Source organism: Amblyraja radiata, chromosome 18 (genome assembly GCF_010909765.2).
Source record: "Amblyraja radiata isolate CabotCenter1 chromosome 18, sAmbRad1.1.pri, whole genome shotgun sequence".
NCBI classification, from domain to species: Eukaryota; Metazoa; Chordata; class Chondrichthyes; order Rajiformes; family Rajidae; genus Amblyraja; species Amblyraja radiata.
In genome coordinates, this window is record NC_045973.1 from 45,346,537 (window position 1) to 45,373,531 (window position 26,995).

General features: G+C 43.3%; 1 protein-coding gene across 1 annotated transcript in view; it reads right to left on the reverse strand.

Annotated features, from left to right (window-relative positions):
* LOC116983474 (plasma membrane calcium-transporting ATPase 2-like) overlaps positions 1–26,995 on the reverse strand; it is an 847,186-nt gene that overhangs the window by 81,974 nt on the left and 738,217 nt on the right. The window contains exons 15-16 of the mRNA XM_033037261.1: positions 7,274–7,515; positions 6,572–6,806 (exon numbers count right to left, since the gene is read on the reverse strand). Coding sequence (XP_032893152.1) covers positions 6,572–6,806; positions 7,274–7,515 — 477 coding nt within the window. The remainder of the gene's footprint in view (positions 1–6,571; positions 6,807–7,273; positions 7,516–26,995) is intronic.

A 26,995-nucleotide genomic window follows, 5' to 3' on the forward strand; every position in this document is an offset into this window, starting at 1 on the left:
CTATGGGTGCTGTCTATATGGAGTTTGTACATACTCCCTGTGACCACATGGGTTTTCTCTGGGTGCTCCAGTTTCCTTCCACATTCCAAAGACGTGCAGGCTTGTAGGTTAATAGGTGTCTGTAAAATGTTCCCAATGTGTAGGATAAATCTAGTGTTCTATTGGTTCGTTACAGTGATCATTGGTTGGCGCAGACTCGATGGGCCGAAGGGACGGTTTCCATGCTGGGTCTCTACACTAAACTAAAACTAAACTAAACTTTCTCTAGATATATAAAGATTCATTTAAAAATTAAATTCAATGGTTTTGCTAATGCACAGTCTTGCAATGGCTTGTAAAATGCTTCTGAAATTCAGATTCATGGATTTCAGTTTTAGACGCAAAATATAACATGTAGCCTCTACTGCATTGCACATTTAGCACAAACAACACAATCTGAATTTATGCTCCAACGTCCTTTCGAGGTGCGCATGACCTAGGTTCAACTGCGTAACCATGGAGATGAATAATACTGGCTGGGACCAGGAGAATGAGATGTGGAAGTCTGGGATTTACAGACAGATCCACAGCTCTGCCCTGGTATTGGTTTAAATAAAACCAAATACGTTTGTTCTGTACTCCGATACCAGCAGGGAAGAAGCTGTTCCTGAATCGGGTGGAATGTGCTTTCAACCTCTTGTTTCTATTGCCCGAGAGGAGAGGGGAGAAGCAGAAATGACCGTGGTGTAAATGGTCCTTGATTGTGCTGGCTTCTTTACCGAGGCAGCGTGAAGTATAGATGGAGTCAATGATGGGGAGGATGTTTTGTGTGATGGACTCAGCTGTATCCACAATTATCTGCTGTCTCTTATGGTTTTGGGCAATGCTGTTGCCAACTCAAGTTGTGTTGCATCCCGATAGAATGCTTTCGATGGTCCAGTGCTGTGGATTTACCCTTAAATTTGCCATAAAAATTATTCCTGAGGCTAGGTGGAGATATATTTGAAATTAAACATAGAAGTCAACAAGGCACCAAAATGTATAACCTGCTATCGCTCGAGAAACAGCAATTTTCTGCTGGGATTCCTCAATATGGCAACGTGGCATTACCACACAACCCCAGCAGTAGGTCATACCTAATGCAGAATCCCAAACTCCTAAATTCAATGGTGTTTGTGGTGCACAGGTTTGGTGTGTTTGTCCCTATTTAAAAATCAACGCCCTTCATTTTAAAATATTTGACTTGCGTTTTTGTGTATTTTTATCTAACATTATTTTCAAAATGTCATAATATTTCTTTATTTAAGTTTCATAACTATTTAAAAATGCTAACATCAATGGTGGCTGAGACAGAAGGCAGAACTCTGGTCCCACCCAACTTTGCCTTCTGACAAGGGAATCGTGAAGGACAGGACTGGGTCACCGTTCCACCAAAGTCCAGAACAGGCAACCAAGTCCAATATGCAGGAGGCCAGCAAACTAGGCCCTTCAAATCCAACCCAAGATGGTGGAGGAAAAGCAGGGACTGCAGTCAAAGATTTCAGGTAGAGGGCTGCAACAACCTTGTCCATTCAGTTGGGTTTTGCTGTTCCGAAGGCCAGCATTGCATTGATTTTGTGCACAATCCTCTTCTGCCTCTCGGCGATTAGGCAGAGTTGGATTGCTTATGTCATTGGATGTATGTCCGAAGAAGGGTCTCGACCCAAAACGTCACCTATTACTTTTCTCCAGAGATGCTGTCTGATCCGCTGAGTTACTCCAGCTTCTTGTGTCTCCTATGTCCTATAATCACCTGGAATCCACCTTTTACTGCCTTAGTCCTTTCTGGTACAAACTGTTTCAGCAAAAGAGTAATTCCTAGTTAGTAGCTCAATGCAGAATGCAGGCAATTATTAAGTGGATGGCAACAGCACCAAAGTTAATAAATAATTAGATACTAATTGCGCTTTCTCAAGCGACAGCAGTTTATACATTTTATTGCCTTCTTGACTTCTATATTTAATTTCAAACATATATCCCCCTAGCTTCAGGACATTTTTTATGGCGAAATAATATGAGTAAAAAGTGTCTATTCCTACATATTTATGTTATTAAATAGTAGCTACCAAATGATCATAAACACAGCATGTATTTGGAACTATATTTAGTCGACTCTTTCAGATAATTATGTGTTTGCTTTTAATCTGTGGCATACATCAGTGTAACAATAAAATACCTATCTAATCATCACTATAAATATTCTCATTTGCTGAAATCTCAACTTTAATAGCATGAAAATTGCTGGGAAAATTCCAGGGAGCCCACAGCACCTATCATTATTAGTACATTACAAAAATAAATCAGTCTCTTTATTGGCTGTCTTTCTCTAACCATATCTAATTTGACACTAATTTCCCTTATTTCCTTCACTGTCATTTGTTCAGTTTCTTTCTCTTCATCTTTAAATGTAATTGGCTCCAAGGACAGGAAACAATATCTGTCGTTTAGGGTGCTAAACATCCCTGACGATCACCATTATCAATTCGCACTTCCAGCAAACAGCAGAGCAAAAATAACACCATCACAAAGGTGAGATTTTTTTTAAATGTGGAATTTACACTGATCACCAGCTATGATTCTGGATCATATTCGAATCATAGATTCGTCGAGTTGAACAGCACAAAAACAGGCCCTTCAGCAAACCACCAATATGCCGACATTTTTTGCATTTCTAGGTGGGTGTTTATCTGTGCAATGCCTTGATTATTTAAGTGGATGTCTAACTATCTCGTAAATGTGCTGATTGTATCTGACTCAATTGCCTCCTCTGGGAATGAACTCCAGATATCAATTAACACTGTGTACAGGAAAAAAAATTATCCTCAAATCTCTAAATCGTGATTTTGATACTGCTACCATTTTTTAAAAGATTCGGACTAACTACCTTACCCATGCCTCTTATAATTCTATATAGCTCTATCAATCACCCCTTAGTCTCTTTTGCCCCAGGGTAAATAAACCGTGCCAATGCAATCTGTCCCATATGGGGAACAGCTTGGTGAATCTCCCCTGAAGCTATGATTTTGTCGGTGGAAGGTACTCTATTTTCTGCTACTTTATAACCATAATGAATTGTGCAGGGACATAAACATATTCCAAAGAAGCACCTACATTGTTTCCTCGGCATTACTGACACTGCTGAGTTTCAGCCCAACCATTAGCTGTCCACAGCAGCAACGGTTTGACATTATAAGCAATAACTGAGAGCACCTCACAAGCATTTCAACTGCCCAAGCGGTAAAGTGAAACAAGTCTAAAGGTCAAGATGTGCTGCTTCTCTCATGCACAATTATCTTCAACATAAATAACAATGGGGAGAGAAACTATATTTAACAATGGTAGCCATTATAGCATGGATGTGCAGGGGATTATAAATACAAGAAGAATCTTGTGGATAGACACACAAAATGCTGGAGTAACTCAGCGGGACAGGCAGCATCTCTGGAGAGAAGGAATGGGTGACGATTCGGGTCGAGTCTGAAGAAATGTCACTCATTCCTTCTCTCCAGAGATGCTGCCTGTGCCGCAGAGTTACTCCAGCTTTTTGTGACTATCTTCGATTTAAACCAGCATCTGCAGTTCCTTCCTACAAATCTTGTGGATATGGTCCAACCAAACTCAGAACTAAAACAAAAGCTTTTTGCAGATCAAAAATGACAAAAATGCTCTTAAATAATCAGTTGGCTCAATTTTCCGCGTCCAAAACATCCCAATGATCGGTCGTTGCATTACTTGTTGCTTCCGTTTGATCAGCGAGGAGACTGCTTCACCAAGAATAAGCTGGCGTTCAGTTTCCACCTGACACGATAACTGCCAGCAGCTTTGGTTCAAGCTGCCAGCATTCAGCAGTTGAAACAATTGGGGGTGGCAGTGCCTTGTGGATGTGGCCACCTGCAGTCCGTCGGGCTTTTTTATCTTTCTTTGTCTGTTGGGAGTATGTTTTTGGTTTTATTTTAGCTGTGTATATGTGGGGGGAGGGGGGAAACTTTTTAATCTCTTCCCTGAACGGGGGACGCGACTTTTCCCTTGTTGTGTCTCCGTTGTCGTTGGAGCCTAACATCACGGAGCTGGCTGCCTCCAACCGGGATCGACCTGAGGGCTCCAGCCGTAGAGCCTGCGGACTCACCATCGCGGAGCTGGCTGACTTCGGAGCTGTGGCGCCGCTGCGGTTGCGGCTGTGATCCGACTTCGGAGTTTAGGAGCTTCGGCTGCGGGCCCTGTAGTCGGTGGAGTCGGGAGCTCACAGGTCCCTGCGCAAAATCAATGTAATGCTGGTCTTCGGAACAGTAAAACCCAACAGAATGGACAAGGTTGATGCAGCCCTCTACCTGAAATCCTTGACTGCATTCCCTGCTTTTCCTCCACCATCTTGGGTTTGAATCGTCCCGGAGCAGGGCCTTACATCACCTGGCACTTCTTAACGGTCGCGGGACTTACCATCGCCCGCCGGGGGCTTTAACATCGGGAGTTCCGGTCGCCTCAACGTTGCAATTTGGCTGCCTGACCGTGGGAGAAGTACAAACGACAGGGAAGAGATAAGACTTTTGCCTTCCATCACAGTGAGGAGTTGTTTGGAGATTCACTGTGATGGATGTTTATGTGGAATTGTGTTAATTGTGTGTTTTGGTCTTTTTTCTGCTGTTATGACTGCAGGAATGAAATTTCGTTCAAATCTTGCATGTTTGAATGACAATAAAGGGCAATTGAATTGAATTGGAAGAAAGAATTGGACATCTATGGATGTGCTGAGAGGTTAGGACAGTTTGGAAATTCAGACAAGCACGCCATTGAACCAGTTGCTGGACTGCATTTGGATCCACAGGCGGAGATCAGAATTACTAGGAAATTGCTGCTGAGACATTGAAGGGAAAAGATGCATGAGACAATATGAAGATAGGTTCCTTTAGAAATTACTTTGTTTTGCTTTGCCATTTTGAAGTTTTCGTGTCTATTTAGTTACCTTTAATTATTTTTAATATTTATTTTATTTATTTCAGTAGACGCTTTAAAAATTGGTAAGAACCATGAAAGTCCCAGCCTCTGCCTTGCCATCAGCACTTGGGGCACACGCCCACTAACTTCCACAGTAGAAACAGCTGAAAAAGTTGTTGCATTCAATACAGAGCAAACTTATAATGTCATAAGCAAGGACGATTATTTTCATAACTGTGAAGGCTCATGCCTCTGAAGAAAAATAATACTGGAAAATTAATACCTTTTCTGACAGTCTTCCTTTCCTGAAATCCCGTGTACAATTTTTCATATTTATTTTGCTTCTTGTATACATTTAAAACCAAGTTAGATTTACAACCTCAACTCCCTGATTTGGTTAATGTCAATTTCCTTGAAATTCACTCCCATTGATAGCAGAGTGCGTTCTACTCCACCTTCATGTCCCATCTACACTAGTCCCACCTGCCTGCGTTTGGCCCATATCCCTCTACACCTGTCCTATTCACCTACCTATCCAAATGTTTCCTAAACTTTGCAATAGTACCTGCCTCAACTACCTCCTCCGGCAGCTCGTTCCATATTTTTGTGTGAAAAAGCTATCCCTCAGGTTCCTAATAAATCTTTCCACCTCACATTAAACACATGTCCTCTGGGCAAGAGACTCTGTGCGTCTACCCGATCTATTCCTCTCATGATTTTGTATACCTCTTTCAGATCATCACCTCCCTCATCCTCCTGCTCTCCAAGGAAAAGAGCCATGGTCTGCTCAACCTCTCCCTACATCTCAAACCCTAGAGTCCTGGCAACATCGTCATAAATCTTCTCTGATCCTCATAAATCTTCTCTGTTTATTTTAAAAGAACCAAAAGATCGCTCTGATCTACACTTTATTTATTTGAGCAGAAAAGGTCATGGAGAATAAATATTCATGGAACAAAGTTAGAAGGCAGAGACTTTGAGATGTGTCTCTGTTGCTAAATATTTTAACAAAAACTGAGCTGATCTGAGTTCCGAGTTGATCAGCTTGGCATTGTGTATGAACTGAATAACAATTCAGCATTTAAATCTTGATAGAGGATATTCTTCAGTTACTATAATCACTTATGTATCAGAATCAAAGCAATTGGACGTTCAGAATCCCTTTTGGGAATAAATTAAAAATTAAATTTCTTTATTTATATAGCACATTTTTAGTCAACTTGCATTGACCCCAAAGTGCTTCACATAATTACATCAACACACACAGGCAAAGATGGGTGAAGTGTCTTGCCCAAGGACACAACGACAGTATGCACTCCAAGCGGAATTCGAACCAGCTACCTTCCGGTTGCCAGCCGAACACTTAGCCCATTGTGCCATCTGTCGTCCATGAATAGAACCTTTTATTATCAATTAGCTACTTTAATTCAGTAAATGTGAAAAACAGATGCGTACAATATTGCAACCCATAAACTGGGAACATGGTCCATTGATGTTATCCTGTTATTTCTATGGACCAGTTTCTTTGATTTAATCTGTAGCTTACCATTGTGACCCTTGATCGACTCATTCAATCTTCTTGCAAAACAAGCAGCAAATCCATATTTTTGTTGTTGCTTACCTCAGGTCTCACTGGGTCCTCAATGCCAACGACAGCTATACACGTCAGGTCTAATAAAATGTTGTTTTCATTGTCCCAGTCGGGCTCCGGACTACCTGGAAAGTCACGGTAAGCAATGCAAATGGTCCTCAGTCCGACACAAGCCATGGGCTCAATGACCTTCTTCACCATCTCGTCACGGTCACGAGGCCTGAAGGACCGTGACTCTCCGGCGCTGTTTAGGACGTTGGAGCACCTAAAGCAGAGAAACATGTTGCTTTGTCAACTCAGTATGGGCATGTAAAACTATCGAAACCACAGGGATGTGTCGACGGGTAGCATGTGAGAATCAGCACATAGATTGCAATGCAAGTCATAGCTCTTGGTTCATTAGATAGCATCTCACCAAAGCCTCCTCAAGACACCAGCTAAATCATCTCCACCATGCATTAATACCATGTTCACATGATGTGAGTAAGATATTAACCACAAAAGTCAGTACGAACAACTAAGCCTTACAATATTTGCACATTAGGATGACAAAGCCATTATTTCTGTCTATTCATTACATTCTCAGTGTGGGAACTGTTTGCATTTTAAGGTTAATTAATGCTACCCCTAGTACCACAAACATACGCCTCGGAACTACACCAACCGCACAAAGAAATCATGCAAATATGGCTTCATTATTTTACACGCATATTTCTCTATTATTTTACATACTTTTTTAGGACAATCTCTGAGGCTCCTTTACTATACATCCGGAAACTTCCATCTTGCATTCTGATAACAGTACTCATGGACTTTCGCTCAGAGTTGAAAGTGTAGACTTTGTAGAGCTTCTCTTCTGGGGTCAGATCACGGACGGTTTGATAATCTCGTTTCAGATCCAAGACGAATCCCAACAGCCCACACTCAGTCTTGTTACCAACCTGACGGGCGAGACCAACATCCTTGTCTGGAGGCTAGAAGAGAGAACAAGCAGGCCAACAAGTTAGCTGTTAGCAACGATAAGGGTGGAATGCATTCTTTGGGTTCTCTCAGTGGATGACTACATTTAATCAGTGATTATTTGCTTCCTGTGGAACAGAGGTCGTGCACTGAGTTAGTTAATCACATTTTTGTGGAACGACAAGATTGAGTAAACAAAAGTTTCTTACAAGCAACTAGTTTCAATGGAGGAACAGCACCTCATATTTCACTTGGGCAGCTTACAACCCAGTGGTATGAATAATGAGTTACCCACCCCCCATCAGTCAGAAGAAAGGTTTCGGCCCGAAACGTTGCCTATTTCCTTCGCTCCATAGATGCTGCTGCACCCGCTGTTTCTCCAGCTTTTTTGTGTACCTTTGGTATGAATATTGATTTCCCTAACTTCAATGTAACCCTTGCTTTCCCTCTCTCATCATCCCTCCCCATCTGAGTTCTCTGACACGACTGACTGTCATCTTGATTAAATTATATCTTTGTATGCTGCGTTGTCACCTTCCCCTAGCTGACAATGATCTACTCTACATTTTCCTTGAACCTCATTGATGTCTCGTTTTCACACCTTGCCCTTCCGTATCTCTGTGTCTCCCTCCGCCCCCCCCCCATTTCGGTCTGAATGAAATTTCGTTGCCTTGCAGTCATACATATAATAAAATAACAAAACACACAATAAACACAAATTTAACACCCACCAGAGTGAGTTCACTAGACACCTCCTCACTGTGATGGAAGGCAAAAATCTTAAGTCTTTGTCTCTTCCCTCCTTGTTCTCCCTCTGCGCTGAGGCGATCCAGGCCTCCGATGTTGTGACCCCCACTGGGTGATGGTAAGTAAGTCCCGCGGCTCAACCGTGCTCCGCGAACGGGCCGGTTCAATCTCTGCGGCCCGGGGTGGTCGAAGCTGCCGCCCTCCAGTCCAGCAGACGAAGCTGTTGCCGCGGGAGCTCCGGATAAACAGGTCACCAACCTGTGACCTGCGAGCTCCTGACAATATCATCTACTGGGCCCGTGGCCGAACCTCCGAAGTCGGGTCGCCGCCGCCGGAACACCGCCTCAGCCCCGAGTCGGGCCGCCGCCGGAACGCCAGAACCCTCCACAGCCCCAAAGTCGGCCAGCCTTGCACTGGTAAGTCCCGGCTGGCTCTGCCTCCGCATGGCCTCAGCGCAGACGGAGACGGAGAAGGGGGATACGACAAGAAAAGTCGCATCCCCCCGAAGGAAGAGACTAAAACACGTTTCTCCCACCCCCCACCCCCACACATACACAACCTAATAACTCAAATTAACTAGCTATGAAAGGACAAGAAAACAACAAACAAAGAAAGAACAGACAGACTGCAGGCGAGCAGCAGCTGCCAAGGCAGCGCCGCCACTCACTCACCGCCACAGTCTGAAGAAGTCTCGACCCGAAACGTCTCCCATTCCTTCTCCCCATAGATGCTGCCTGTCCCGCTGAGTTACTCCAACATTTTGTGTCTTGTTTCAATGGTATCGGCCTGAATTGTCCTCAGGGAGCACAGACAACCTAATTTCTCTGAACTTAGTCTTCAGATCTGCAAGGATCTAGAAGCTTACTGGCCAAGTAGTACGGCAAGGCCTAAACCAGTGACAAAGCCTTAGTCCAGGTGACGAGGGGAGGATAAACCAAACACTTCCCAAGAAACCTTGAACACAAGTCCCTGCCCCACCTATACAGCCTATCAATGCTGTCACAGTTTTTCATGTCTTTGTAATTCAAACATAATTAGAAATGATTCAAAATGAAAAAAAAACTATTATAACAAACAATTGAAAATAAAATTATATCCACAAAAACCTAGAAATACTTAACATGACAGTGGCACAATTGGAAGAGCCGCTGCCTCATAGCGCCAGAGACTCAGGTTCGATCCTGACCTCGGGTGCAGTCTGTGTGTTGTGTGCACGTTCTCCCTGTAACTGTGTGAGTTTGCTCCGGGAGCTCTCACATATCGAAGACATGCAGGTTTGTAGGTTAATTGGCCCACTGTAAATTGCCCCTAGTGGATGAGAAAGTGGGAGAACACGAGTTTGAACGAGTGATTAATGGTTAGTGTGGACTCGGCTGGTGTATTCATGCTGTATCTCGAAGCTAAACTAATTTAAATAGAAGAAAAAAAATGTAAATCATTTTGAGAAAATGCTTTGATCCATGATTCAATTTTGATTTTACCCAGAACAGTTTTTACTGGAAGATTGTTTTCAGATGAAATCACTTCAGACGTAATTTTAGACTGGCCACTTCCGGTCACTAGAATGGTTGGTAAATCAGACACACTGCATGGACCACATAATGTAGTTAATCATTTTAGGCTATTTCTGCCCTTACTCACATAATTCAGAACTCAACACTCTGCACTATAATCATAAGTGTGTGTGTGTGTGTGTGTGTGTGTGTGTGTGTGTGTGTGTGTGTGTGTGTGTGTGTGTGTGTGTGTGTGTGTGTGTGTGTATGTGTGTGTATGTGTGTGTGTATGTGTGTGTGTGTGTGTGTGTGTGTGTGTGTGTGTGTGTGTGTGTGTGTGTGTGTGTGTGTGTGTGTGTGTGTGTGTCTGTGTGTGTGTGTGTGTGTGTGTGTGTGTGTGTGTGTGTGTGTGTGTGTGTGTGCATATGCATATGCATGGGTACGTTATGAAGGCATGAAAATGATATGTTATCTCTTGTCCAATTTTTATCATGGTGCCGTTATTGTATCTCAGAACCACCGCCATGGTCACCTGAGTATCTTCGAACCGTAACCCACCCACTTCCACTGTCTTCCTGATGCACAAGACTTCCCTAAAGACCTTTATTTTGTTGACCAGTTCAGTGTCATTTAAAATAAACCAGGGAGCTCTCTCCTCATCCTTCCACCTCTATCCCTCTCTCCTTGGTTGCCAGGCAGAGTATGTCCTCCTTTGATTGCTGAGCAACTGAGGATGGCCCTGTTCAGGAAGGGCGTAGATAAGGTGCAAAAATACAGAAATACATTCAAACTAAGATGGAATGTCAGCCTAGATTTTCTCTTTAGGTTTTTGGGCCTTGCATGACTCATGGGCAAGTGTCCTGCTACCTGAACTATGACCGACCCCATCAGTTTTCCTATTGGAGATTTTCTGCCTTTCTACCAAGTTTAGATTGTGCAGATTATCCCCCCTTCCCACTTCTCCGTCCAGTTTCCTCGCTTAAATCTAGTTACTTTTTTCAGTTCGGCTTAAATATCAGCGATTTGCAATGAACTCTCCCCAAAGAATATTGTGACCTTCTGAAGAATTCTCGCTTTTTCCGTTTGTTTCAGATTTCCAGAGTCAGTGGTATATTGCTATTGTGTTAATATTCAATGCCTGTCACTTGACGATTCAAACAAATAACTTGAAATTCAGCATTTTATAAATTATGCATTAGAGAAGCTTCTGTACTGCTGGGTAGCATGATTAAATTAATTGTGATAAAGATGACAGCAATATCTCCTTCTCAGTACAATTCCACTGCTGGGTTATTAATATCTTTGAGCAGAAAATGAGATGAAATTATTGAGGGATGATCCAGTGAGGCTTTTTGGGTGGAGATGAGAAATAAGAAGGGGATGATCGCCTTGTTGGGACTGTACTATAGGCCCCTAAATAGCCACCAGGAATGTGGGTACAAATACAAGGGAGATTGTGGAGAGTTACAAGAAGAAGAGGCTTTATCATATCAGGGGATTTTAACTTTCCTAATGTAGACTGGCCCAACCAAAATGTAAAGGGCATAGATGGAGCGGAATTTTTAAGAGCATCCAGGAAAGATTGCTCGGGCAATATTTAAAGGGGCCTACAAAGAAGAGGGCAACACGTTACCTAGTCTTAGGGAATTAGGCAGGGCGTGAGACTGAGGTGTCACAGGGGAGCACTTCAGGATTAGAGATCACACAGTTCCATTAGTTTTTAAATGGCTGTGGAAAAGGACAGAACCGGTCAACAAGAAGAAGTTTTAAATGCAAAATGCAGGATGTTCCTGATGGTTGGGGAGTCTCGGACCAGAGGTCATGGTCTGAGCTTAACTGGTAAGCTCTTTCACACGGAGATGAGAAATGTCATCTCCTAGAGCAGCCAACCTCCACGTTCCCCATCACCAAATGCAGGGGAAACCAAGTTATTGAATTAATTCTAGGAGGAGTTAGATATTGCTCTGATGCAATAGAGAATGAAGGATCTGGGGAGAACGTTGGAAATAAGATATAAAATGTAGATTATCACATGATCATGTTGAATCGTGGGGCTGGGTCAAGGCTTACTCATGATCCTATTTTCAATGTTTTGATATCTGGCAAACTATATAGTTCCTCAGTACCAAATGGGTCTTCTCTGCTCATCCATTAAATGTTCTTCAACTTAAGGATGGAAGGACACACAATAGATATTATCCTTCCTGTTCCTGACAGCTCTGCAAATGGGAAACGTCTGCTGACGTTCTGATCCTGTCAATGGTCAGATCAGCTAAACAAGTTGGTCTCAGTGCAGGCTACAGAATTTGTCCTCTCTGCTCTGCTTCCAGCTCCAAATGAACAGGGGAAGGACCACTCCTTCCACAGTCCTGGTAGACGCTGGGAACCTGGAGCTGCTCCACCACTCATCATCAGCGTCAAACGTGCAAGCAAGGTCAGCTTTCACTTGGAGGCCTGTCAGGAGACGTTTCACACCAGCGCAGAAATGATGTCCATCCAATGTTTTGCCTGAAAGAACTACATGCACTGCTTATGCATCATGAATATCCTGGAAAACACCGGGTACCGGGTGGCGCTGCCAGCGATGGCAGCCTCGCCAATGGTCTGTCTGTCTTTTCCTCATTTTTATTATTTTTAGTGTGTTTTAAAAAGTATATGTTAATATTCTCAGAAGAAGGGTCTTGACCCGAAACATCGCCTATTTCCTTCGCTCCATAGACGCTGAGTTTCTCCACCATTTTTGTCTACCTGTTAATGGTTTGTTTTGTGTGTGGGGGGGGGGGGTCGGGGGAAACTCAATTTTTTTTCAATCTCTTACCTTGCCGGAGATGCGATTGCTTTCTGGATCGTATCTCCGGTCGCTCTGCGGCCCGACATCATGAAGCGGGAGGCCTTGCTCGGGACTGACTTTGAGCCCCACCACGGGGCCGTGAACTAACCATCGGAGCCTGCGGTCCCTTGAATGGTGACCGATGCTCCAACGGACGCCTGTGGATTTCATCAATGAGGAACTCACAGTCTCGGGTAGAGACTGATGTCGGGAAGCTCCCAGGGTCCGATCCCCCGGCATGGCGGAGTTGTGATCCCCCTGATGCGGGAGCTTAATCGCCCCGACGCGGAGGGCCTGACCGCCGGCTACGGGAGCCAAGATCGCCCCGACAATGGAAGTCCCGACAACGGAAGGCTCGAGGCCCACGACCGCGGGAGAACAAAGAAGATCGAACATTTTATTTCGCCTTCCATCATAGTGAGGAACGTGGAGGAGTCACTGTGGTGGATGTTCATGTTAAAATGTGTTTTGTGTGTTTTGTTGCTTTTTATTGGTGTGACTGTATGGCAAATCAAATTCCTCGTATGTTGCAAAACATACTTGGTTAATAAGGTATGATTATAATTATTATGAAATGGCAAGGCATTGTTGAGTTTGCACTGGCCCAGTGCTAATCCAGGCAGTGAGGGATACTGTACAACTCTCCCCTCCTCTTAACCATGCGACTCTTTTCCTTTCAGATATATATTCTGATCCCTTTCCAAGGCTGCTACATGATCGCTATTAAAACTGCCGCTCCCTTTCAGTCCCTAAAGGGCGTGTCCCACTTAGGCGACTGCCAGGGACTAGTTTTAATGGAATTCACCCACGAAACCCGGCCTCCACTTACGATAGCACCTACGACAACCTACGACAAGCCGTGATGCACCTACGACAACCTACGACAGCAAAACATTTTGCCGATGTCGCCAAAAAGTTTTCAACATGTTAAAAATTTTGCGGCAGTCACCTGTAGTCACCTACGTGGGACAGGCCCTTAACCACATCACTGTTTAAAACATTCCTACTTCTATCACCTACGGTCTTTTCCATTCACTTTCATTGTTCGTTCAATAGCTCATCCTCTCCCAATCGGCACAGGTTCTTCTCCATCAACATTGTCTACTACTAACATGTTTTTAAGTAGCACCATCAGATCTCTTCATTATCCCCTGTGGAGTCCAACACAAACCTATCCAGTCTGTCCACACAACCAAAGTACCACAAGCCTGGAATCATTTTGATAAATCTCATCCACAATTCTCTACGAAGCTTCACATCCTTCCGGGTGTTGTGATCAAACCAGTGTTTGAGAACCATTCATCACGTCTGCCTCGCTCTTGTAGACTCTGTTTCTATTTATAAAGCCATGTATTAAAAAAACAATCTATCAACCCTCTTTTATTAAACTTTGCAAATTTCCAGATCTCTCTGTTTTTGTATCTCTTTTAGAATTCTGTCTGCTTATTTCCTTTAGCAAATGATGCCAGGTAGTTTATCCACTTTGTGTAGCTAGCCTTTCTAATACTTCCTCTATTCAATGTTTAGCCCAACCTGAATCTCAGCTAAATGCTTCTTAGCTGCGACTCCAACAACAACTGCTTCCTTGGTGACGTCTGATGTAAAGTACAAATCCAGTCCTTCTCCGTATTCTCTGCCCCCGTGCAAATAATATAGTTTCAGAATTCTTCGCCAATGCAAACTCATTGCCTTTTAGGTATCTGAATGGACCCACCTCTTCTCTTTTTCACACATGCTGAGAGGATATTTTTCAGTTTACCCTTTTATGCTTGTCAGTCTTTTCTCATACTCAATCTTTGCCTCTCATTTGCCCCAGAGCCGTCTGTAGCAGCCAGTATCAACAACCAGGCAGCTGCCACATGCTTTTTATATGATTCTCTACTCTATCTTCATCGTCACCCTGGAGCTGTGTATTTCCCTAACCCTTGCCCATCATTGCAATGTACCTAGATGGCAGCTGAAATATCTCCACTTTAATGGCCTCCCATTGCCCATTTACAACAAACACAGCTAAAGATAGACACAAAATGCTGGAGTAACTCAGCGGGACAGGCAGCATCTCTGGATCGAAGGAATGGGTGACATTTCGGGTCGAGACCCTTCCATAGACTTCAGTCTGAAGACTGCTGAAGAAGGGTCTCGACCCAAAACCTTCGACCCAAGACCCATTCCTTCGATCCAGAGATGCTGCCTGTCCCGCTGTATATGCAGTTTCTTCCTACACTGACAGCTAAAGAGATACCTTGAGCTGATCTAAGGTAGACAAAAATGCTGGAGAAACTCAGCAGGTGAGGCAGCATCTATGGAGCGAAGGAAATAGGCAACGTTTCGGAACGAGACCCTTCTTCTTGAGCTGATCTAAACTGCCTTTCAGGTTATCGGAATCTCACATTTCTGCGGAAAAACTGCCAGATTTTTCTCTTCAAGTCAAACATTTCTATGGTTCCACTTTGATGGACATTAACAATTTCACAACACAGTTTACGGAAGTGCAATATCTTCTCAGTATTTTGACCAACAATTCTTTCCTAACAAGCACCAAGCACACACAACTTAATGATTATGCATCTCCCTGCTGATTACAGGAAATTATATCTCCATTTTCTTACAGATCGATCAGGGCACACTAAACACAATTCAGTATAGCTGATTGTGAATAATTTGGCAGAGTGTTATGGAATTACTCATATTTGTTTTAAATGAATGTAATCAAAATCCCATTATATATCACATAAAGACATAAGGAATAGGAGTAGAATTAGGCTATTCGGCCCATCAACTCTACTCCACCATTCAATCATGGCTGATCTATCTCTCCCTCCAAACCCCATTCTCCTGTCTTCAACCCCATAACCTCTGACACCTGTACTAATCAAGAATCTATCCATCTCTGCCTTAAAAATATCCACTGACTTGTCCTCCACAGCCTTCTGTGGCAACGAATTCCACAGATTCGACACCCTCTGACTAAAGAAATTTCTCCCCATCTCCTTCCTAAAAGAACTTCCTTGAATTATGAGGCTATGACTTCTAGTTCTGGACTCTCCCACAAATGGAAACATCCTCTCCACATCCACTTTATCTGAGCCTTTCACAGAGTGTTACATTTCTTGGGTGAACGTTTGTTGTGATGTAACCTCTTACGAGCTATGCTACAACTGTTTAACCTCCCAGCACTCGTTTTGTGTTCCATTATCCAACTGAGACTGGTGCTGGTTGACAGACTTGAGCCAATAATCCACCACAACCACAGAAGCAGCTGGTAAAGTGAACACTGAACAGATTGTTGTGGGGGGATACTGCAGTGAAAACCTTGAAACTTGGATGTTACCTACACAATTCAAAGTCCAACATAGAAACATAGAAACAAGGTGCAGGAGGAGGCTATTCGGCCCTTCGAGTCAGCACCACCATTCATTGTGATCATGGCTGATCGTCCCCTATCAATAACCCGTGCCTGCCTTCTCCCCATATCCCTTGACTCCACTAGCCCCTACTGCTCTATCTAACTCTCTCTTAAATCCATCCAGTGACTTGGCCTCCACTGCCCTCTGTGGCAGGGAATTCCATAAATTCACAACTCTCTGGGTGAAAACTTTTTTTCTCACCTCAGTCTTAAATGACCTCCCATTTATTCTAAGACTGTGGCCCCTGGTTCTGGACTCGCCCAACATTGGGAACATTTTTCCTGCATCTAGCTTGTCCAGTCCTTTTATAATTTTATAATGTCTCATCAAATTCCACGGAATGGACCAATGTAAATTATTTTTCATCCAACATCTGTCCAGTAAGAGATTCCAATACTCTGTGAGAAGTTGTCACATTGTGGGAACTGAACCTGCTACATGTTCCTGTTTCAACCACCTGGTGGCTCTGTGAAGCAGCCTTTCAATAATGCTCTCAGATCGATGTGAATAGCTAGGTGTTTTTTAATCTTCCCTCCTCTCTGGTCACATCTGCTTCTACAAATCTTGCATATCCCCAGCTGTACCAATCATCTCTAATGTTCTAGGTCAAAATTAAAGACCAGGTTATTGTTTTTCTTCCTCCTCTCTCCCAATAACAACAGATAATTGACAGGTTTTGACGGCTGTAAACTCTGGCTCTTTCAGAAGCTGACAGTCCAAGATTCCACTGAAAAGGTCGTGAAAGGTTTGCGAATAGTGTGTGTTTCATCCAATGGGTCTTGGGAGTTCTTGCTGAGAGGAACAGCTTAAAATAAGCTGGAAAAAATTTAGGTCAGCAGCAAGCCAACAATATTTACCACAAAGCATAAATCCAGCCAGTGTCTCGATTGGAAGGTTCGGAAGCAAACACTATCCTGAAGTCATTCATCCCATGGCTGGCTGGGTCTTAATGTTTGTAAGATGGATGATCATTTCAGTAAAATTAAAGATAAAGGTATCCTGTTTGGATTCTGTACAGGAAAGACAGCTCCTGTTGTTCATAAGTTCATAAGTGATAGGAGCAGAATTAGGCCATTCAGCCCATCAAGTCTATTCCGCCATTCAATCATGGGTGATCTATCTTTCCCTCTTAACCCCATTCTCCTGCCTTCTCCACATAACCACTGACTCCCATACTAATCAAGAATCTATCAATCTCTGCCTTAAAAATATCCATTGTCTTGGCAATGACAGTCTTCTGCGGCAATGAATTCCACAGAATAACACCCTCTGACTAAAGCAATTCCTCTTCATCTCTTTCATAAAGAAACATCCTTTAATTCTGAGGCTATGACCTCTGGTATTAGACTCCCACTAGTGGAAACATCCTCTCCACATTCACTCCATCCAGACCTTTCACTTATCAATAAGTTTCAATGATATCCCCCTCATCCTTCTAATCACCAGCAGGTAGAGGCCCAATGCTCATCATATGTTAACCCACTCATTCCTGGGATCATTCTCATAAACCTCCTCCGGATCCTCTCCAGCAGCAGCACATCCATCCTCAGATATGGGGCCCAAAATTGCTCACCATTCCACAATACAGTCTGACTAGCACCTTATAGAGCCTCAACATTACATCCCTGTTATTGTATTCTGGTCCTCTGGAAATAAATGGTAGCATTGCGTTTGCCTTCCTTACTACTTGTTATGACTTGCAAATTAACGTTTTGGAAATCATGCACCAGTACTCCCAAGTCCCTTTACACATGATTTCTGAATTCTTAGTTGGTCCAAAAAGCCAGAATCAAGTGCAATGCTGATCATTTTACTTCTGAGCTAAAACTGAAACAGCAAGATTTCAGTCAGTTAATTTATCTTTATATACTCTGAATTCTCTGTCTGATGGGATATGTGTGATGCCTTTACTCCCTTCAATCATTAATGCATTGGCTGATGCAAATCCCAGGAGAGGCCATACTTTTCATTTAAAATTTAATAATTTACTATATTGCAGCTATGCTATGCTAGATCATCACACATCTTGGTAGGGATGTGTGGAGCATGTCGGAAATTAAGGCCAGTTCTTTCATAAGAGACATTAACCAAAAGGAATGGGCAGCAGCCGAGATATGAAAGAGGCCAACTTTCATTTCTTCTATTCTCACTTTGTGGATGAACAGAGTGGTGAATCTATAATTGGGGCATCTCCACTTTGGTAGTGGTCTTTGAAATAGGTGACCACTATAAACAAGATGAGAACATTTGTGTCCATGTAAATATGAGCCAATGAATTATCAATGGGAGACGTATGTGTCATACATGTTTCACTAATTGATACTAGACATACCGTATACAGTTGACTAAATTGCACTTTTTCTCACAGAGAGTGGTGAGTCTGTGGAATTCTCTGCCTCAGAGGGGGGTGGAGGCAGGTTCTCTGGATACTTTCAAGAGAGAGCTAGATAGGGCTCTTGAAGATAGCATATGAGGAAAAGGCAGGAACGGGGTACTGATTGTGGATGATTAGCCATGATCACATTGAATGGCGGTGCTGGCTTGAAGGGCCGAATGTCCGAATTGCGTTCAATTTTGGTCATCCTGCTATAGGAAGGATATTGATAAGCTGGAAAGAGTTCAGAGAAGATTTACGAGGATATTGCCAGAACTCGAGGCCCTGAGCTATGGGGAGAGATTAGGAAGCAAGGACTTTATTCTTTTAGTGCAAGAGGCTAAGGGGTCCTCATAGAGGTGCATACAACCGTGAGAGGAATTGATGGGGTGAATGCACAGAATCTTTTATCCAGGGTAGGGGAATAAAGAACCAGAGGACATGGGTGTAAGGGGAGAAGAGAACCTGAGGGGCAACCTTTTTACTCAGAGGGTGGTGGGTATGTGGGAAGGTTGCCAGAGGAGGGAGTTGAGGCATGTACAAGAACAATATTTAAAAGATACTTGATCAGGTACATGGATAGGATAGGTTGAGGGGGATAGGGGCAAAATGCAAGCAAATGGGACCAGCTTAGATGGGATATGGAGGAGTTGTGTTGGCTGTCTGTCCCTGACTTGATCAAGTATACCCCAGGGCCTTGTGGGAAACTAGGGAAGAAAATACGACCCCTGGCAGGGATATTTGTATCATCGATAACCAGAGGGACGGTGACGGAAGACTGAAGGGGGGCTAACATTGTGCCCCTGTTTAAAAAGGGTCACAAAGGAATGCCTGGGAGTCTAACATCAGTGGTGGATAAGTTATTGGAGGTGAATCTGAGAGACAGGACCGACAAGCACTTGGAAAGATAGGAGAGAACCAGCATGCCTTTAAATGAAATCCCACATAAGCATGCAGGTACAGCAGGCAGTGAAGAAAGCGAATGGCATGTTGGCCTTTATAACAAGAGATCGAATATAGGAGCAAAGAGGTCCTTCTGCAGTTGTACAGAGCTCTAGTGAGATCACACCTGGAGTATTGTGTGCAGTTTTGGTCCCCTAATTTGAGGAAGGACATTCTTGCTATTGAGGGAGTGCAGCATTGGTTTACAAGGTTAATTCCCGGGATGGCGGGACTGTCATATGCTGAGAGAATGGAGCAGCTGGGCTTGCACACTCTGGAGTTTAGAAGGATGAGAGGTTATCTCATTGAAACATATAAGATTCTTAAGGGTTTGGACATGCTAGAGGCAGGAAACATGTTCCCGAAGTTGGGGGAGTCCAGAACCAGGAGGCACAGTTTAAGAATAAGGAGTAAGCCATTTAGAACGGAGACGAGGAGACACTTTTTCTCACAGAGAGTGGTGAGTCTGTGGAATTCTCTGCCTCAGAGGGCGGTGGAGGCAGGTTCTCTGGATGCTTTCAAGAAAGAGCTAGATAGGCTTCTTAAAAATAGCTGAGTCAGGGTATATGGGGAGAAGGCAGGAACGGGGTACTGATTGTGGATGATCAGCCATGTTCACATTGAATGGCAGTGCTGGCTTGAAGGGCCGAATGGCCTACTCCTGCACCTATTGTCTATTGTCTATTTGGTTGACTCTTTTGGTAGGATGGCTGAGAAGATCGACGACCGCAGTGCATTGGTCCACATGGACTTTAGCACATCTGTTATCAGGACTCTGCATGGTAGGTTCATCTGGAAGGAGAGGTCATATGGGATTCAGGACAAGCTAGACAAATGAATACAAAATTGGATGGAAGGTGGGAGATGGAGGGTGGTGTTAGAGGTTATTTTTCCGACTGGATGTCTGCAATAAATGGTGTGCCACTGGGATCGGTGTTGGGTCCACTGTTGTTCGTTATTTATATTAATGATTTGGATGCAAATGTAGATGGCCTGCTTGGTAAGTTTGTGGATGATGCTAAAATAGGTGGTATTGTGCACAGTGAAAAACGTTGTATATAATTACGACAGATTCTCAATCAACTGAGCCAATGGGCCAAGAAGTGGCAGATGGAGTTTAATTTGGATAAATGCGAGGTAAAATACTACAATTTATATTAATTTTCTGCTGATGGGTAATAATATCAGTGCAAAGTAAACTTTCATTGAGCTACAAATAAACGAGATGTCTTCACCTAATTCCATGTACTGTTTCTCACTCACACCGTGACAACTCCTTTTTATTCTTCATCATTCCTGTCCTCCCGTCTCTTCCTAACCTATTGTATTCGCCGTCTGCCAGTGGGAGATGAAAACTGGCGAGCAAGTCAATTGTAGCTACAGTTTCAAACTGCCAACTATGCAGCCTTTGGCCCCTATTGATGCAATATTCCTGCCACCTCTCACTCACCACCATCGTTGTCTACAAGAAATAATGTTACTGTTTTCCATTCAGGTTTGTCTCACTAGGGACAACCCTGATCATCAATCCCTCAAGTCCAAGAGGCACAGAGGTGAGCATCAAGGTCCTGATGTTATTTTTGAGTGTTAGACATTCGTTCTCCACCTGAATCACTGATCAACACTGTACAGTGATCTCCATGCACTTCAAATATAACCACAACTTTTCCAATAGTTGACAGGACTCACAATTTGTTAGACCTTAGTACATAAAATACAGGCAGGCACAAAATGCTGGAGTAACTCAGAGGGCCAGGCAGCATTTCTGGGGAGAAGGAATGGGTGACGTTTCGGGACAAGACCCTTCTTCAGACCCATTCCGTCTCTCCAGAGATGCTGCCTGTCCCACTGAGTTACTCCGGCATTTTGTGTCCACCTTCAATTTAAACCAGCATCTGTAGTTCTTTCCTACACATAAAATACAGCATAGAAATCAATCTTTGCAGTCCAGTGGAATTCAGTAGGTTAACAAATGATGAGCGTTTGACGGCAATGAGCCTGTACTCGCTGGAGTTTAGATGAATGAGGGGGGAGTTGTGTGGAGTTCTTTGCCACAGAAGGCTGTGGAGGCTGTCAATGGATGTATTTAAGGCAGAGTTAGATATATTCTTGATTAGTGCAGGTGTCAGGGGTTATGGGGAGAAGGCAGGAGAATGGGGCTAGGAGGGAGAGATAGATCAGACATGATTGAATGATGGGCCGAATGGTCTAATTCTGCTCCCATCACTTGTGACCTTGATTCAGTTTTAACGTCTACAATTTGGAAGACTGGCAATTGAAATTAACAAGGTGTCAATGAAAATAAATGTAGTGAATCATCACTAATTGATAAGATCAGCATAATGATATTAACCATGGATGCTATCAATTCATTTTTGACAAATGTGATTATGTTCAATAATTTACACACTCTTTCAAACTTCAATTCAGTGCCAACACAAAGTCAAGCTTTAGTATTACATTTTGCTTGTAAATTGAAACATTTCATTTGTGATCCAGTCTTGCAAATTTGTATATATACACATACACCGCATGGCATAGCACGGCATGGTGGTGCAATGGTAGAGCTACTGCCTAAAGGGCCTGTCCCACGAGCATGCGACTGCATGCGGCAAGGGCGACCAAACCAGAAGCGGGGGTCGCGCGGAGGTCGAGTGAGTGACATGAAGTTTGAGCGAAGTCCGCGGGAAGTTCGCAGCGTGATGTACGGTGTCGAGGCGGCTGCGGGTCGGCAGGCTGTTGCCGCGCGGAATCTTTGAACACGGTCAGTTTTTCGGAGCCCCGCGCGATGTCGGGACCAGCTCCGCACAACTCCATACGGCTCCGGTGATCGAAGTGGGACCGGCCCCGCGAGGCCGTACGGCTCAAGCCACCACGTTAGGTCGCGCTTGCCGCATGGAGTCTCATGCAAGTGGGACAGGCCCTTTACAGCGTCAGAGACCCGGGTTGGATCCTGACTGTGGTGCTTGTCTGTACGGAGGATGTACATTCTCCCCGTGACCTGCGAGGGTTTTCACCGAGATCTTCGCCTTCCTCCCACACTCCAAAGATGTACAGGTTTGTAGGTTAATTGGCTTGCTATCCATGTAACATTGTCTCTAGTGTGTGTAGGATTGTGTTAATGTGCAGGAATCGTGGGCCGGCACGGACTTGGTGGGCCGAAGGGTCTGTTTCCATGCTGTATCTCTAAACTAAACTATACTACAGCTACTTTGTTATGAGATGAATAAAACATTTTGCTTCCATATTTCAGGAGCTTGTAGGAATTATTTTAATTGTTCACTTGGACTTGCCACAGTCAAAGCCAAAATTATCAAATATCAGTGTCATAATATGTCCTCTATCCCACAACCTTCACGCCTTTCCAAGAACACTACATTTTTCAAAAATATGTAAAGGCCTATCAAATCAGTTCACTGTCATTCGGGGGGCGAAGAACTAGAGGCCACTGCCTGGTTCACAAGGACAGGAGACATGCTCAGATGTAAAGCAGAATAAGCCGACCTTTAGGGTTGTGTGGGTGGACCATTGCATATCTGTATGACTCCCATACTCCAGAAAGCAAACTCAATGCTAGCATTTATTTCAAGAGAGCTTGTATACAAAAACAGCGATATAATGTTGAGGCTCTATAAGGCACTGGTAATAATAATAATAATACATTTTGTTTATGGGCGCCTTTCAAGAGTCTCAAGGACACCTTACAAAAATTTAGCAGGTAGAGGAAAAACATGTAAGGGGAATGAAATAAATAGTAGAGACATGACTAGTACACAAAGTAAAGACAGAATTCAATACAAAACACAGTATGAGGCAATTAATGCACAGATGAAAAGGGAGGGGGACGTGGGGCTAAGGATAGGCAGAGGTGAAGAGATGGGTCTTGAGGCGGGACTGGAAGATGGTGAGGGACACGGAATTGCGGATCAGTTGGGGGATGGAGTTCCAGAGCCTGGGAGCTGCCCTGGAGAAGGCTCTGTCCCCAAAACTGCGGAGGTTGGACTTGTGGATGGAGAGGAGACCGGCTGATGTGGATCTGAGGGACCGTGAGGGTTGGTAGGGGGAGAGGAGGTCAGTGAGATATGGGGGGGCCAGATGGTGGAGGGCTTTGTAGGTGAGGATCAGGATTTTGTAGTTGATCCGGTGGGAGATGGGAAGCCAGTGAAGTTGTTTGAAGTTGGTAAGGCCTGATTTGGAATATTGTGAGCAAGTTTGGGCACCATATCTGAGGAAGGATGTGCTGGCCCTGGAGAGGGTCCAGAGGAGGTTTACAAGAATGATCCCAGGAATGAGTAGGTTAACCTATGATGAGTGGTTGTTGGCAGTGGGCCTGTTGAGAAGAATGAGGGGGACCTCATACAGAATAGTGAAAGGCTTGGACTGAGTGGATTGAATGTAGAGGATATTTCCACTAGTGAGAGAGTCTAGGACTAGAGGTCACAGAATTAATGGACGTTCTTTGAGGAAGGAGATGTGGAGACATTTATTTGGTCAGAGTATGGTGAATCTGTGGAATTCTTTGACACGGAAGGCTGTGGAGGTTGTCAGTGCATATTTTTAAGGCAGAGATAGATAGATTCTGGATTAGTACAGGTGTCAGAGGTTATGGGGAGAAGGCAGGAGAATGGGATTAGGAGGGAGAGATAGATCAGCCATGATTGAATGGTGGAGTAGACTTGATTGGCCGAATGCCTAAAGGGCCTGTCCCACTTTCACGACCTAATTCACGACCTCTGCCGAGTTTGCCCTTGACTCATACTCACAGCATGGTCGTCAAGAGGTCGTAGGTAGGTTGTAGGTAGGTCGTGATGCTAGTCGTAGGTACTCTTGGCATCAAGTAGGTCGGGGCATGATGAAAAATGTCCACGAGTAAAAAAGGTCGTAAATTAGGTCGTGAAAGTGGGACAGGCCCTTAATTCTACTCCTATCATTGATGACCAAACCAATAACAAAGTAACACTTGGATTATGAATAAACCAAGACTATTTCCATGAACTACTGCATTCCATCATGCATACTGATAGGTAATTCTCAGATGATTATCATGGTGGAATATCCACTCATCAATCCAAATTTCTAATCACATTCTAAGATCCATACTTTTATGACCTTACAATGAGGATCAGACAAATCCTGCCTCTCATTATCTCTTTAGGCAGTGGTCCAAGAAACATTATACTCAAATAACGTTCCCATTTTTTAAATCTTGAGCACGTGTACATATTTCAAAAACTATAACACCATCCAGTTATAAGCCTATTACCGCACTGATTTTTTGGAAAAATCAAGGACATCTGAGTTAACTCAACAAATATGAATTGGTACAGAAATGACATGGATTCACACAAAGTGCTGGAGTAACCAAAGCAGCATTAAGCCCGCTGAGTTACTCCAGTACCTTGTCTTTGTTTTGTAAACCAGCATCTGCTGTTCCTTGTGGTTCTATGTGGATCCACAGGCAAGGCAATTGGAGGGCTGAACATTCGCACCATAATTTAGCACTCATGAACAAGGTAGAATGTACATAAAGAAAAGGAATGAAATTGTTCTGAGTACATCACTTGTGAATTTTTATCTTGCATTAAGTAATATGGGGATTTTGTGGGCACATGGAGATAGAATATTAGTTGTGATCTGATTGAATGGCGGAGTTGGCTTGGCATGCTAGTTTCTGCTTCTATTTCTTAACTTCCATATATTTAGATTATAACGGCTTTTATTTTAAATTACGCAGGCAAGTGGGATCAGCTCAGGTGGACAATTTGGACAGCATGGACAAGTTGGGCCGAAGAGTCTTTTTTCCTGCTGTATAACTCAACAACTCTATACCAAGGTATAAGGTAACTCCAATTTACCAAAAGGCTGAGTACAAAAAACTATCTTTAATTCTACAATTTTAGAAAGTTAGTTATAGAAACATAGAAACATAGAAAATAGGTGCAGGAGTAAGCCATTCGGCCCTTCGAGCCTGCACCGCCATTCAATATGATCATGGCTGATCATCCAACTCAGTATCCTGTACCTGCCTTCTCTCCATACCCCCTGATCCCTTTAGCCACAAGGGCCACATCTAACTCCCTCTTAAATATAGCCAATGAACTGGCCTCAACTACCTTCTGTGGCAGAGAGTTCCACAGATTAACCACTCAAGTTATGCCAATCAAGTTGCCTGCCTTGTCTTTCTGCATTAACTTTGAAACAATGCTTTCATTAAATTTGATCCTAATCACATTTTTTTTTTCCATTGTGCACGAATCCTTTTCATTTAGTATCGAGTAGCGAGTTTAGCTGGGATGAGAGTTAACTGAATTAGATGACGGAATCCAACTTGTAATCTACAAATTCGGTTCAGCAGTTTTGACCAACATTAAGGAAGTAACATATCTTTCATATGACAAATAAATTGATAGCTTGGCCATCCATTCTTGGCAAAGAGAATTCGAACAGGGATCTTAAGATTGCTTTAAATGTTCCCTATTTTGGTGATCTTAGAGATTTGGATACCAGGGCAGATGCAGACTGATGTACCAATATGTGCAGCTTTTAACAGTAAACAAGTGATCTTGACATTGTATCTGCTTACCTCAATAAAAAATTCATGCGATTGACTCAGAGAATCAATGCCAAATATTTATTCCTAGTTGATTTATTCCTAGCACTAAACATGTGATCTAATCAAAGCAGCTTATTTACGCTGTTACCGACATGTCTTTACAGCGGCAGTTTGAGGGTACAAGAAGCTGATATATATATTCAGCAACCTTTAGTTCAGTGAACATGGCTGAATTTCTAGCTTACAACAATTTATATATTATAGTATGTAGGAAGGAAATGCAGATGCAGACACTCAGCAAGACAGGCAGCATATCTGGAGAGGAGGAATGGGTGATGTTTCAGGTCGAGACCCTTTTTCAGACTGAGAGTCGGGGAAGAAGGAGACTAGTTATGAAAGGGTAAGGTGTGATAATAACAGATCAATGCAGAAGATGTTCAAGGAAAGCAAATGCTTTCGACCCGAAAAGTCACCGGTTCCTTCTCTCCATAGATGCTTCCTGTCCCGCTGAGTTACACCAGCATTTTGTGTTTATGTAGCAGTGCGTGTGGTCAAAATAAAGGAATTACGTTGTGAAAACTATTTAATGTTCGTTCCTGTAAATTGATTTGTTAAAAATCACACTTTGCCTTGGTGAACTCATATTTGGCCCACATCACATCATATCCAGAACTTGTACTAAGCTGTCCCTATTACAATGTAAAACTGAAAGTGCTGGAAATACTCAACGTGTCTGTGGAGAGGGAAACGGTTGATATTCAGGTTAAAAAACACTTTTATTATTATCAGAATTACAGGATCTGTAGAATTTGGGTCCTTCTTTTGTGAACTCACAATTGGACGGGAAGTCTACACTTCATCTAGATTTGTTCTTGGCCTCACCATCTATATTGCAGAAGTGTGTTATACACCCTGACAAATTCTATGAAATATATTTTATCCAGGCTGTTCCACTCGCTACAATGATCACAATACTGAGCCTGGTATAATTCTAATACAAACTATGCAACTGGTGATAATCTGCGTGATTAATTATATTCCACCTCTCCACAAAGCCAAACAACTATTCCACTGTGGAATTCCTTCCTATCCAGTAGCTTTCTTCCACTATCTTTTAAACAAATCATTGAAATGATTTGTGAGCTGTG